The following is a 13,207-nucleotide window of genomic DNA, read 5'->3' as shown; positions in this document are numbered from 1 at the left end:
GTTTTTCTGTTTCCTGTTGTTCTAGTATTGAAAATGCCCTATTCTCTAACCTAAATAGCATGACACTTGTCATTTAATCTATGTAAAGCCAGAGTGAAGTTACCTGCTGAATGCTGCCTACTCTTTTTCTGGTTTTGTGTTTGTGTGTGTTTTGGTTGCTTTAAAAAGAAAGCACAATGCAGTAAGTTGTGAAATGGATCATTGTGGTAGTTGTGGCACTTCTGCAAAAGACAGTTTGATCTGCTTATAGGCCACCTGACTCTAGTGCACAACTTTGCTTTCTTCTCTGCCCCTCCTTCCAGCTGAAGGGTCTCCCAGCTGGAGAGCAGATGCAGCACAGCTGCACAGAAGAGCTTTTTCTCCCTAAACTGGTTCTAGCTTCTGGATGAGGCATGTTAAGGTGACAAAAACTCTGCACTGTTTTGCACCTGAATTTGGATGTTTGCCAGGAGTGCTACTGAGAGTGCCTGCTGTGCTCCAAGTGGCTGTTCTGGCAGACTTGAAAGTATTAATAGAGTTGTGCTCCCTTCTCTGAAAGGACTGCTTCAGGTAACAGGTGAGGTACCAGAGGTTTCACTAGAGGGGTAGTCACCATGAGGCATCACTTCCGAAACAGCCACGTGGTGGAACAACCTAAATCCCATTGATGTTTATGTGTTACAAAATTGCTTTCTAATATTTTGCTTTGGACTTCTTGCTGCTTCAGAAACTTATGATGAAATCTGAACAGGAAGTAATCACTCTTGTTAATCTTATGAATCCCCAAACCAGCTGTATTTTCAGTGTTGTTTACTCCATTTGCGTAGAGATAATACTTCTCTCTCTCTTTTCTTTTTTTTGGCAGGTAAGAAATGAAGAAGACTTTATTAAGAAACTGGACTGCAGTCCTGACCAGCATCTAAAGGTAGTGTCCATCTTTGGGAACACAGGGGATGGCAAGTCTCACACCCTTAACCACACTTTCTTCTACGGCCGGGAAGTCTTCAAGACATCTCCAGCCCAAGAGTCTTGCACAGTTGGAGTCTGGGCAGCCTATGACCCTGTCCGCAAAGTCGTGGTAATTGATACAGAGGGGCTCCTGGGGGCCACTGTGAACCTGAGCCAGAGAACACGGCTGCTGCTGAAGGTCCTGGCCATCTCTGACCTTGTCATCTACCGTACTCGTGCTGACAGGCTCCACAATGATCTCTTCAAATTCCTTGGTGATGCCTCGGAGGCTTATTTAAAACATTTCACCAAGGAGCTAAAAGCTACCACAGCCCGCTGTGGCCTAGATGTTCCTCTGTCAACTTTGGGTCCAGGTGTCATCATCTTTCACGAGACTGTGTACACCAAGCTACTGGGCTCTGGTGAGTAGGCAGTAAGAAACTGAATTATAAACGCTATCTATAAATTATCAGGTTGCATTGAATATTCAGAGTTCTTTACTACCACATAGATGATGAGGTTTGAGTTTTGCTCTCCCTTGTCTTGGCCTGGGAGCCAGGCTATGGAAATAGCAGAACATTCCCTGATGGTGATCTGACTACCCAAGATCAGCTAGAATAATCTTCTTAGCCATCTGGACATGAGCACTGACTGGTCGTGATGGGAGTTCTGCCAGCTGTAGGAGGGGTCATTGTAGAAGATCATGAGTATGGGTGCTATGGCAGACGAAGGTGAAAACTGAGACACCCTGACATTTTGGCAGGGATACAGAGGATCCTGTTGCAAAAAAAACCCAACCTAAAATAAAATTCCATGTAGAAACTAGGAGGAGCAAGAATAATTAAATTGATGAACTTCAGTACATACAAGTACCATCACTCTATTTTTTTAAATTCTGCAGACCAGTGTCATTTGGAGGCTGGTGTGAGATTGTGACTGAGGCTGTGGTGGCTCAGACCTGATGGTTTAGCACCACTTTTCTCTGTGCAAGTATCTGATGGCCAAAGCAGCAGGCCTGGCACACTGTTATTCCCATGACTTTCAGTATTTTTCACCAGTACTTTTAACTTGGCTTGTGTCACACTGGATTATGCATATTTAAATTATGTATTTTATTTGTACGTCTGAGTTAAATGCACTGTCCTATGGAAGTCATGGTACATTTTGGTTTTGACTATACAGGGATACAAAATTATTATCTTGGCACCGTTTTTTCCTGTGTTTCAAAAGGCATGATGAAACCTTTCTTCATTCTGTCCACTTCTGGTGCTTTGATAAGTGAGAGCCCTAATGAATTGGCCTGCAGCGGCTGAGGCTCAGTCCTGCTGTCTGTGAACATCTGGGAGGCTCCTGCCATGTAATACCACAGCAGCTCCCTGCTCCCTTGCAGTCTCATTTTGGCTTTTTGAACCAACGAGGTCTTTAGCCTAGTGGAAGAACTTGGCATTCTTTCTGATTATTATTAGAGTGACTTCTTAATTACTTTTAACTTACCTACCAAGGCAGTTCCTTTTCTTACATACCAATTTCCTGATTAGCAATGCAGACTTTCACATAGTTGTTGAAATTTGCCGTTTCAGCAGGTTGGACTTAAAGATCCATCGTGATAGTTGCACCTGTGCGCAAAGTCAGGGTAGTAAAAAAAATTACATTTTTGTGATCACTTCTGATCATGGTAGGCCTAGGAAAGAAACCTCTTAGCATGTGGATTTGCAGTAAGCTGTAACCACCTGTCATGATGGATAATTGAGATAAGTGTGTTTTATGTAGTTTCAGGGCAGGGAAGAAGGGGCCTGCCTTATCCTGAGATGTATGGCAGATGCTTGGGAGCAGGCAGAAGAATGTGGTCGGCTCTATGGAGTCTGACCTGATATGTTCAGTTCTGAAGTGCTTCGCTGTGTACAAAGGGTTGGTAGAGGCTTGCTCATCCTTGTGACTGAGTTGGCAAGGAGAAAAAGCTGTCCATGTAAGGTTCATGTTCTCCACTCATCAGGGGCTACGACTAGCTGTACCAACTTATGGTCTGGTGAGAAGAGCTAACAAGTGTGCTGACATGTGCTTACACTGTGTCATAAATTCTACTTATTCTGGATATCTGTGTTTCCAAACCTACATGTTCCTGGTTTTAGCTGGTCTTAGAATCTAAAGCTGTGCATCACAAAACAGAATCTGCTTTTGGAAACAGTTTGTTTCTTTTCTTCCTTGTAAAATATAATAACTGTGTTCCAGATGTGTTAGAAGGCTTAATTAAGAAAACCAGCGCTGTGTTGCATATGAAAGTACTGTGCAATTTAAGTATTATTTTAAACAATCAGTTGTTTATATACTTGCTGATACTCTTATATATAGATCATCCTTCTGAGGTTCCTGAGAAGCTCATTCAGGATCGGTTTCGGAAGCTAAGCTGTTTTCCTGAGGCTTTCAGCTCAATCCACTACAAGGGAACAAGGACGTACAATCCTCCAACAGATTTCTCTGGACTTAGGCGAGCTGTGGAGCAGCAACTGGAGAACAATACCACTCGGTCACCTAGACAGCCTGGGGTTATCTACAAAGCACTAAAAGTAAGTGGAGAAGAGTTTGTCACAATCTTTATTTGTTTCACTGTTGCTAGTAACTGCCAGTTGCAGCTAATAAAGGTAGAGCACATGTCCGGATATAGAGCAACTCTTCCATAAAAATGATGATTTTTGCCTAACAGCCAGGTAGGCTGGGTCACTTTTTTTTTTTTTTTTTTTTACTTGAAAACAAAGCAAAGACCCTAAAAGGTCGAGAAAAGTTGAAAAGCAAAACAGAGCAAAATCAAAAAGCTGAGCCAGGAAGCAACTGACTGGGGAAGAAAAAAATAGTTGATGATGTGAATGACAAGCACTTAATGACAGTGATTTACAAAGAGGAGGCCCAGAAAGAGTTGCTGGTGAAACTCCTAAGGATGGCCTCAGCATAAGGGGAGGGAATGCAAGAGACTTGAAGGGTGTTAACGGTTGGCAAAACCTGGCACTGAGCATGGTGTAACCCAAGGGCTAGGAGTCAAAAAAGAGGAAGGAGATGTGTTGGAAGCTAGGAAACAAGGTGGGATCAAGGCAAATGATGGATCATTTCAGAGGTACTGCATCAGATGAGAAGGATGATGAAAAGGAATTGGAGAGAGCAGCTGGTGATTTTTTTTTTTTCATTTTTTTTTTTTCTTAGAAGGTTCAGCTTGCTAGGATGTCAGAGAGATTTTTGGGTCTTCAAATTTGCAGTCTGTCCTACAAGTTTCCACCTGTTCCTACCACTGCCTGATTAACATCATATTTTCATTGGCCTGAAGAGCACAGCTGTCATCAGGGAGGGGTGGGCAGAGCTGGGGCATATCTGCAGAAGGTGGCAGTGTTAGCAGGCTTTTCTGCTGTTAGTCACAGCTGTTGGAGCAGATAATTCCAGCTGCTCTGTGTTTGGGGTAGCTGAAGCACAGAGGGAAGTATCAGGGCAACATGTACATGGATCTTTGCATTAAGGAGCAGAAAGGCAGCAAGAGGAAAACAGCTGAAGTGGTTAATTCCAGTATCATTTCTAGGACTTTATTGCAACAATCAAGTAATTCAGTTTCAGATATAGCTTCTAGTGTACTAGTGTGTCCATGTCCAGTAAAGTGGTTTCTGTGTTCAGGTTGCTACTAACTACCAATAAACATTTTTTTGCTTCACTCCCAGAGGACACAAGGCTTGCTAGAGATCTGTGTCCATCTCCCCTAACTTTTGGGTCCATTGACCAGTACCAGTCAGTCTTGAAAGTGATCTTGAGGGTAGTTTCCTTGAAATTCTGTGAAGTCAGATGTCTTTGTAGAGATCTTACCTGAGAGAAGCTGTGCTGAGTGAGATATGTATGTCTGTGTGTGCAGTCAGCCCTCGTTAGACAGCAGAGATGTTCCTTCCCAGGAGGGCAGAAGGAAGAAGAGAAGGGTGGGCAGCCACTGTAGTTACCTCAGTTGTAGGAAGTGTTTGTTAGATCTTATGCCTTCACAGATCTCCGTCAAGAAAACAACCATCTGGTTGTTTGGTGGTTTTTTGTTTGGTTGGTTTTGTGTGTGTTTTGTTTTGGTTTTTTTTTGCTTTGGTTTTGGGGGTTGGGGCATCTTGGTGGTGGGGGTGTCTTTTGTTTGGTTTGGTTTTGTTTTGTGTTGTCTTGTTTTGTTTTGTTTGTTTTTAATGTAACACCCAAAAGAACTGAGAAAGTGTGCTAAGGCTAAGGACTGGCTTAATGTCAGAACAGGTGCTCCCAGGAAAGGGAACAAACCCCTTTGTCTCAGTTTCACCAGAGAAGCGTAATGGTTCAAGGGACCAGAGGTAAGCTCAGGGCAGCACTCTATGAGCTGAGAGACAAAGAATGTGTCTTCATATACTGTGAGAAATGACTGAATTTCCTTCTGGAGGTTTCCAGAATGCAAAGCCCTTTTAGCAAGCACCCTGCTATTTTAGGTACATGGTGTATGCACAGAGGTGGATGCAATCTTCCACCACCCATTTCTGCTGTAAAATTAAAAGTAGGGGCAGGAGGAGAAGACTAAATATCTTAGGAGCATTTAGGTCGCTTCCATACAAGTGCAAGGTTGTCTTCTTGTTTGGTTTCTAATCCTTGTCTTGGTTTCCAGGTTAGTAAGACATGATTTGTTAGCTGTGCACTCTCTCCTTCCAGTAGAGGGGCTTATGCTTTTGATTGCAAAAGCTTTCATAAAATGTCTGCATTGGTCTCAGTCCCTCACCAACTCATTCTTTCCTGTTTGGCAGGCTCTGAGTGACCGCTTCAGTGGGGAGATCCCCGATGACCAGATGGCTCACAGCTCTTTCTTTCCAGATGAATATTTCACATGCTCCTCTGTGTGCCTCAGCTGTGGGTACGTAGATGAGAAATGCACCCTCATCCTGATAGAAGACAGTGCTGCCCTGGTCTACAGCCACAGAATGTGAAGTTTCTGTGACATCCTGACACCACCTATTATCAGCTAGTACTTCCAGGCAGAATTTGCTTCAAATTCAACTCTTATGTGAATTGGACAGCTGCTGTTGCCATGTCCCAGCTGGATGTATGGTCTTTGCCTATTCTGTTTGTGTGTATGGCTACAAACCTATTCTGCCCACATCTTTTCCCCGGTGCACACAGGGCAGGAATAAATGAATGTCTAAAGAAATCCCCTGAAAATTCCTATGATGACTTTTCCTGCCATTTTTATTACCTAAACAGCATAAAGAATCCTAAAGCACAAATCATCATGGGCCTGTGCTGTGTTCAGTGACTAGGTCTAATCTGGTTTACCTAGATCTTTGCTTGTAGCTCTCTGGGAAGAACCTGAAGATTGAGACTGGAAGGGCAGTAGATGGCAGGCAGTGCTCTGAGTCTGTGAGCAGTCTATAGCAGCCTGATGTTATGGCTGATTATGCTTCTGGAAACATTTTCTCTTAAATGTGATATAGTGCTGCATTCTTGCTCTTTTATGCTCATTAGAGAGTCCCTAGCAGCTCCTTGCAAAGGCTGCAGTGTTAACACTGTCCTGGTTGATTTCCAGATTTGGGTAGTCCTTCCTGAAATTCTCTGAAATTGCTACAGCAATCATTTCCTGCACTGAACTGTTGTGTGGTCCTGCTCTGTGCTGTGAAACAGTTGGTACATCTCCTTCCAAAGAGCCTGCCTTTCAATCATGAATGATGTCATTGCTTTATGTACAATTGTGAAAATGGTTTGGGGTTACAACACCTATACAAATGCAAGATAATAGCATAAATAAACTCTTGGTGACATCTGTCCCATGTCTAACAGCATCAGCTCATGGTTTGCTTTTGCGTATTCAGGTGTGGCTGTAAGAAGAGCATGAACCATGCAAAGGAAGGCATCCCCCATGAATCCAAAAGTCGATGCAGATATTCTCACCAGTATGATAACAGAGTCTATACTTGCAAGGTGAGTAGCAACACAAGGACCAGGTCTGAAGAATGGAAAAGGATGGCCCAGTAAATGAGGAATATCACAGGCATGTGTCTGTTTTCTTGGATTTTTTTTTTTTTTCAAATGGGAGAGATGCTCATGGCCTTGATGAAAAAAAAAAAAAAAAATGGATCCCCATTGAACTTGTGTTTTCACTTGGAGAGGTCATCACCTCTGTGTGCTGTGTGTCATTTGCTAGCTAAATTGTGAATCCAGATGCTCTCACCCTGTGTGATATTTACCTTCCACACGCTTGATGTGGTTATGCTTATTTGCTTATGCTCATCGCTTGGTATTAGCCAATTTTTCTGAAGAATGTATTCCAGAGATAGGAAAACTTTCAGCTACGATCATTACTTTTCTTACTGTAGACATATTTCCCTGATGTCATTATTGACGGTGGGTTTGGTTTTGGTTTGGTTTTAAATCAGTTTTGATCAGTGCTCTCCTTTGCTGTGGAGACTGTATGACAATTACATGCTTCGTGTCGCCAAACAGCTGCAAGACCTTGAGTCTGGAATTCCCAAGAGTGCAGTATTAATTGAGCTTTTGTGTTATAGGCCTGTTACGAACGAGGGATGGAGGTCAGTGTGGTGCCAAAAACCTCTGCTTCCACTGACTCCCCTTGGCTGGGCCTTGCCAAGTACGCCTGGTCAGGGTGAGTACTGCAGCTAAGATATCTCTGATCGCTGGTGCCTCTATACTGCCTGGTGCACTGGATGTCAGTATCTCACTGATGTAACTCATCCTGCCCTTCTGCAGATACGTGATTGAGTGCCCCAACTGTGGGGTAGTGTACCGCAGCCGACAGTACTGGTTTGGCAACCAAGATCCTGTCAACACTGTAGTGAGGACAGAAATTGAGCATGTCTGGCCAGGGGTAAGTCTGGTTGCTGGATAGTCTTTGTGTATGTGTGCAGCCACACACATGTTTATGTTGGTTCTTCTGGACATTGATGGAGAAGAGGGATTTTCTTTCGTTAGAGCTGGTCCCTGTCTCTGCTGTTTAAAAGAACCAAGGGCCTTCAGTCATCTTTTGGCTGTCTTGAAATGGCTGACTTGCCAGTTTGTGAACACTTCGAATGATACACTATTAAAACCTACCCCTGTGTTTCAAAGCAAGACTGGTGAATTTTTTCTCATGTTCACCCTCCAGTTTAACAGGAGTTGCAGAGCCATCTGCTTCTAAAAAAAAAAAAAATTCCCTGTTTATTCTTAAATGAATATCCATTTCATTCCAGACTGATGGATTTCTGAAAGATAACAATAATGCAGCCCAGCGTTTGTTGGATGGCATGAATTTCATGGCACAATCAGTATCTGAACTTAGCCTGGGACCCACAAAAGCTGTGACCTCCTGGCTGACGGACCAGATTGCTCCAGCTTACTGGAGACCCAACTCTCAGATCCTGGTAAATGGCAGCTGCTGTACACAAAATCTTTGCATAGCTAAAACCTGTTTTCTGCGCCCTTTAAGTATTATAGCATTTTGCAGATTCCACATGCTTTCTTGTTTTATTGTAACAAGCTCTTCTCCTACAATTTTGGGAACCCTGAAATGGTTTTAACTTTCCCATTCTTGATTTAGCCAGAGAAAGTATGAAGATAGACTCTGCCCATCCCTGCTACTTCTTGACTTCCTCTGCCAGCAGTATCACAGAAAATCCTGGCTTGCATGAACTTGCTCTTCAAAGCAAAGAATCAAGGTCTTAAATCTGGCTACTGCAGTTGATAGTACCGTTCATATAGGTACTGAGTGTAAACTATGGTATTATAGCAGAACGAAAAACCTGGCCCCAACAATTCAACCAGAAGAGGATTCCCTGTGTCTTACAGGAAACAGATATTCAATGAAAACTGCCTTCTGAATTCTTAACCCCATAAAGATCAAATACCCACCATTCAGCCCTGCATGCTGTGGCTGTAATTACTTGTCATTGTGAATTGTAGCAAACTATTGCCTTAACCGCCGTACATCTATGTGTCTGAATTGCTTCCCCAGAGTACAGTTACAGGGCTGGTAGCACAGAAGTCTGAGGTGTAACTATATTTTTCACAATTGCAGTTCTGCTCTCTGTTTTTCTGTTAAGGAAGATCAAGCTAACAGTTTTTCTTTCTATGTTGTTCCGATTAGAGTTGTAATAAATGTAACACACCTTTTAAAGATAACGACACTAAACATCACTGCCGGGCCTGTGGAGAGGGCTTTTGTGATGGCTGTTCTTCCAAGACCCGTCCAGTGCCTGAGCGAGGCTGGGGACCAGCACCAGTGCGTGTGTGTGACAACTGCTATGAAAACAGAGGCATCCAGTTAGGTAATTTTGAGTTGATTGTGACAGAATTATCCCTGGGCAATAGTTAGTCTGAAGTCCTTGTCCCTGGCTTCTTGATCACAACCATTCCCATTGGGTGTAGACTATGTTGTTCTAACTGGGCTTCGGCATAATGTCCTCAGTAGGGAAGTTCAAGAGCTCAGTGTCTTTTGGCAGGAAGGTGACCCTTGTGATGAGCTACCAGATCTCTGGCCCCCTGACAAAATTATTTTCTAATTGAGTCTTTACTTTGTTTTCCCAGCACCTGCTGATGGTGTAGAGTGAGCATCAGAGCAAGGGTGCTGCTGTTTGCTCAGACTATGTATTTTGTCTGTTATTGCTGAAATGAAAGTGGAAACTCTGCAATCCAAGATTGGGGATGTGAGATATAAAGGCTGAGGAGAAGCCCCAAGTTGCCTTTTGGGTTTGCTGCTGTTTTTTGCTAATGTAAATTAACTGAAGCTTGGCGCATGTTGTGCTGGACTGAGGTGTTGAGCCCTTTATTCTTGTGTTGTGCAGATGTGGCTGAGCTGCCTTCAGATGAGGAAGGGGGGACACTTATTGCCAGAAAGGTGGGGGAAGCTGTGCAGAACACTCTTGGAGCAGTGGTGACAGCCATGGACATTCCCTTAGGTGAGCTCTTTTCTGTTGGATTTTTTTTTTTTTGGTATAGACGCATTTTTGGTTTCACAGAGCAAAACTTCTGATTAAACTTAGTTTGTGTGACAGGCTGGCACCTCTGCCATGACACCTGTTGGTTAAGAATTCTAGAGCTCCCTGCACCTCTCTTGCTTGATGTTTCCTCTTGGTTTTCAGCACATTGTTTTGCCATTCATACCTTCTCTTTTCTCCCTGTCACGCAAATCTGTGTGCACCAAGCTGTGAGTAATTCATGCTCCCCTGATACATCACTGCAGTGACCTGCCAGCTGGAGTTCCCTAAAGACTGGCCAATTAGGAAGCACTTTATCAGGTTTGATTTTCTTCCAGAGATGCTGAGTGCCTTTTAAGTGTTCATGGATAGTGCTGGCACTTGGTACTTATGCAGGGGAGGGCTGAGAATCTCAAGCTGTTCAGGTTGGTAACAATGGGAGAGTAATCAGTAACGTAGTCTTTAACGGTGAGCTTAGTACAATGAAAGTCTGATGCTCTTTCATGTGCTGTGTGGCAGCGTATGGCAGCAAACACTTTGCATTTGGATCTTCTGTTGTTGGACTTGACCTCTTACTCACTGCACAGATCGTCATTCCACTGCTTTGCCTACAGCATGTCCTGCCATCGCCCTTGTGGGTGTTTGTTGCCCAACTCAATAAAATGCAGAATAAATCCGTTTCTCAGTTCAGACAGTACATGCATTTCTGAATGTTTGGTTTGGTGACTGTGGGTTTTTTTTGGCCACGGCTGAAACTGAAGGTAGGGAAAAGCAAATGTCAACCTCTGGTAGAGTCTGAGTAAGGGGAGATGCCACCATTTAAGGATAAACAATGTACCCCTTTGAAGAGAGGCAGAATGTGGGAGAATAGCCTAAAGGGCTGGCCATTGCACTGAAGTATTCTGACAGCACCTCTTCTTCCCCTTAATGGCGGTGGTATGACTTGCAGCGTGTGAGTACTTCCACTAGGGTACATTCTTGACATGTTCGCATTCACAGATTTTCTTCTCCCTCTTTCTCATCCCCCCACCTCACTTCCTTCATAGGTCTGGTCAAAGATGCTGCCCGACCTGCATACTGGGTACCAGACCACGAAATCCTGCACTGCCACAACTGCCGGAAGGAATTCAGTATCAAACTTTCCAAACACCACTGTCGGGCCTGTGGCCAGGGATTCTGTGATGAATGCTCACACGACCGCAGAGCGGTTCCCTCTCGTGGATGGGATCACCCAGTCCGAGTTTGCTTTAACTGCAATAAAAAGCCTGGTGACCTTTAACCCCAGGCTTTTCTCCAGATCTTTGCAATTCCTTATGTTCTCAGGGTTACAAATGAAAATATCTGGTCTCCCTTTCACCTCTTAACCTGTTGCAGCCAGAGTGCATGTTTCCAGTTTCTGGCCTCCTCTCGTGTTATATCCATCTTGGAACACTGGGAATGAGCTTATGTTCAGCCTCTAGGTTTTAATTTCAAATTAAGTGGGGAAGGGAGAGAGCTCCCTTGTAAATCAGCAAACCAAAATCCAGTGTATTTTATTCAAATTTAAAATATATATATATCTATATATATCTATGTATAATTTAGTATATTAAGAATGCAGTTGGCTAATGAAGCTTTGAGTATTCCTAGTTCAAATGATGGATGGTGTTGTTCCTAACTATACTGGATCAGACTTTTGGCCTTCTGATTCTTCTTGTGGAACGTCTTGCTGATCATGATGTCCTGTGAGGAAGGTTTGGACTCTGTGCTGCCAGGAAATCTCCAATGTTGATGTATGAGTTTCGCCTGGTAATTCAACCAACCGTACATCTGGAGGTGCTGTACTTCTGGTGATGGAAGATTAAACCCAGATTCATTGGCAAGTTTCTTTGAACTGTGGTATGAGCAGTGTGGTCTTGCAGTGCAAGAGGTATCAAGTTGAAATAGATGCCCTGGTAGAGACCAGCGGAGCTCTGAAAGGTGAAGCAAATCACATGGCACAAGGCAAAGCATTCTGATTTTGCCGTTTCAACTTCAGTACCAGATCAAAAGGTAGCAGGGTCTTGCTCTCCCTGACAATGTTCTCATGTACTCAGGTTTTCTTCAAGTTTCTCTGCCAGCTTGTTGCAGTTAAAAGTTTTGTCCAGAGCAGAACAGGAGAACAAGTTATGTAGACAATTCTGAAATATGAAGTTTGAGCTGTTTGGGTTGTGATGACTTTTCTTTTCCCCCAATTTTTAAGTGATCCCGGAGTCTATGGAGCCTGTGTGTTCTCAGACGTGGTTGCATAGAAACTGCACAGATTGGACTTACCTTTTCCTAATAATATGAACTTAAAAATCCACCTGGAAAATGGGAACCTTTCTTCTTTGCTCCTAGCAACTGGCACTCACTGGACTTCATCCTTTTATTAAAGGACTGCAATGAATTCACTGATTTTATTATCAAACCCACGACTTAACCTAACTAATACTGTGTTGTACTGTGGATTCGTGGTTCCAGTTATGAGAAGTAAGAGACCATTGTGGATTGAACTGCCTAAAATTCTCCCTTCTTGACTTACATAGACAAGAATTCTTCCACCACATGAGAGCTGTCTCCTCTTGGAGTGGCTGCAGTTTGATGCAATGTCCCAGAACTGTGATTTTTTTTTTTTTCCCCAGCTTATTAAATGTGCTCTTGTGTAGATGAGTGCCCAACACCCTGGTTAGGACTGTATTATTAAATTAACTGATATAAAAGACTTTATCTTCTGAACAAGCGTACTGACTTTTTCCTTGTAACAAGTGGTCCCCAGTTTGTCTCTGAAAGAACAGACTCACAAAGCGACTGCCCCTTCACAACTACATCCAACCTACACGTGGGAGTAGACTTGGAAGACGTTCCAAGACACTTTTGGTACTGGCTGAGTTTACTGGGGACTGCCTAAATGTTTTTGTAAGCAAAGTCTGCCATAAACGGACAGTTGCCCAAGGGAGGGCATGAGTAGGTAGAAGTCCTCTCTTCAAAGACATTCTGCACATCCAGCATAATTCTGTGCTTCAAAGTATTTTTATTTTTTTAATGGATGAGCAATGTGTTCTTGGTTTGTAGGCTGTGCCCTGTGTGCCCTTTATGCATGTGGCTTCACTACCATGTTAATGCACAAAGAGAAAGCAGCCATGACATTCCTTGTATAAAATCTTTGGCATCTGTTTCAACAACTTGTCTGATTTTTTATTTTTTTTTTTGCTTTGTCACAGCCAGAATTGCTACTTGGTAAAAGAGAATATATTGTCTAAACATTTTGAATACATATGTGATCTTAGTAACTTAGCAACCTGTCAATATGCAGAGTCCATTCTTGACTGATTATCCTGGAACTGAATCTTTTGCTC

At 43.2% G+C, this 13,207-nt stretch overlaps 1 protein-coding gene across 7 annotated transcripts in view; it reads left to right on the top strand.

Moving 5' to 3' along the window:
* ZFYVE1 (zinc finger FYVE-type containing 1) overlaps positions 1-13,207 on the top strand; it is a 48,669-nt gene that overhangs the window by 19,449 nt on the left and 16,013 nt on the right. For 4 of the 7 annotated variants that reach the window (XM_065064477.1, XM_065064475.1, XM_065064479.1 and 1 more), the window contains exons 4-13: positions 845-1,349; positions 3,277-3,491; positions 5,697-5,803; positions 6,756-6,864; positions 7,449-7,546; positions 7,651-7,768; positions 8,130-8,300; positions 9,023-9,203; positions 9,720-9,833; positions 10,898-13,145. In XM_065064477.1, the coding sequence (XP_064920549.1) occupies positions 845-1,349; positions 3,277-3,491; positions 5,697-5,803; positions 6,756-6,864; positions 7,449-7,546; positions 7,651-7,768; positions 8,130-8,300; positions 9,023-9,203; positions 9,720-9,833; positions 10,898-11,130 (1,851 nt within the window). In that variant the 3' untranslated portion in view covers positions 11,131-13,145. Of the gene's footprint in view, positions 1-844; positions 1,350-3,276; positions 3,492-5,696; positions 5,804-6,755; positions 6,865-7,448; positions 7,547-7,650; positions 7,769-8,129; positions 8,301-9,022; positions 9,204-9,719; positions 9,834-10,897; positions 13,146-13,207 lie in introns of those variants that run through there. The other 3 variants (XR_010472984.1, XM_065064481.1, XM_065064480.1) reach the window with 1 other exon arrangement.

Source organism: Columba livia, chromosome 5 (assembly GCF_036013475.1).
Source record: "Columba livia isolate bColLiv1 breed racing homer chromosome 5, bColLiv1.pat.W.v2, whole genome shotgun sequence".
NCBI lineage: Eukaryota > Metazoa > Chordata > Aves > Columbiformes > Columbidae > Columba > Columba livia.
Note: the sequence above shows the minus strand (reverse complement) of the source record. Positions and strands in the feature narration are given on the sequence as shown.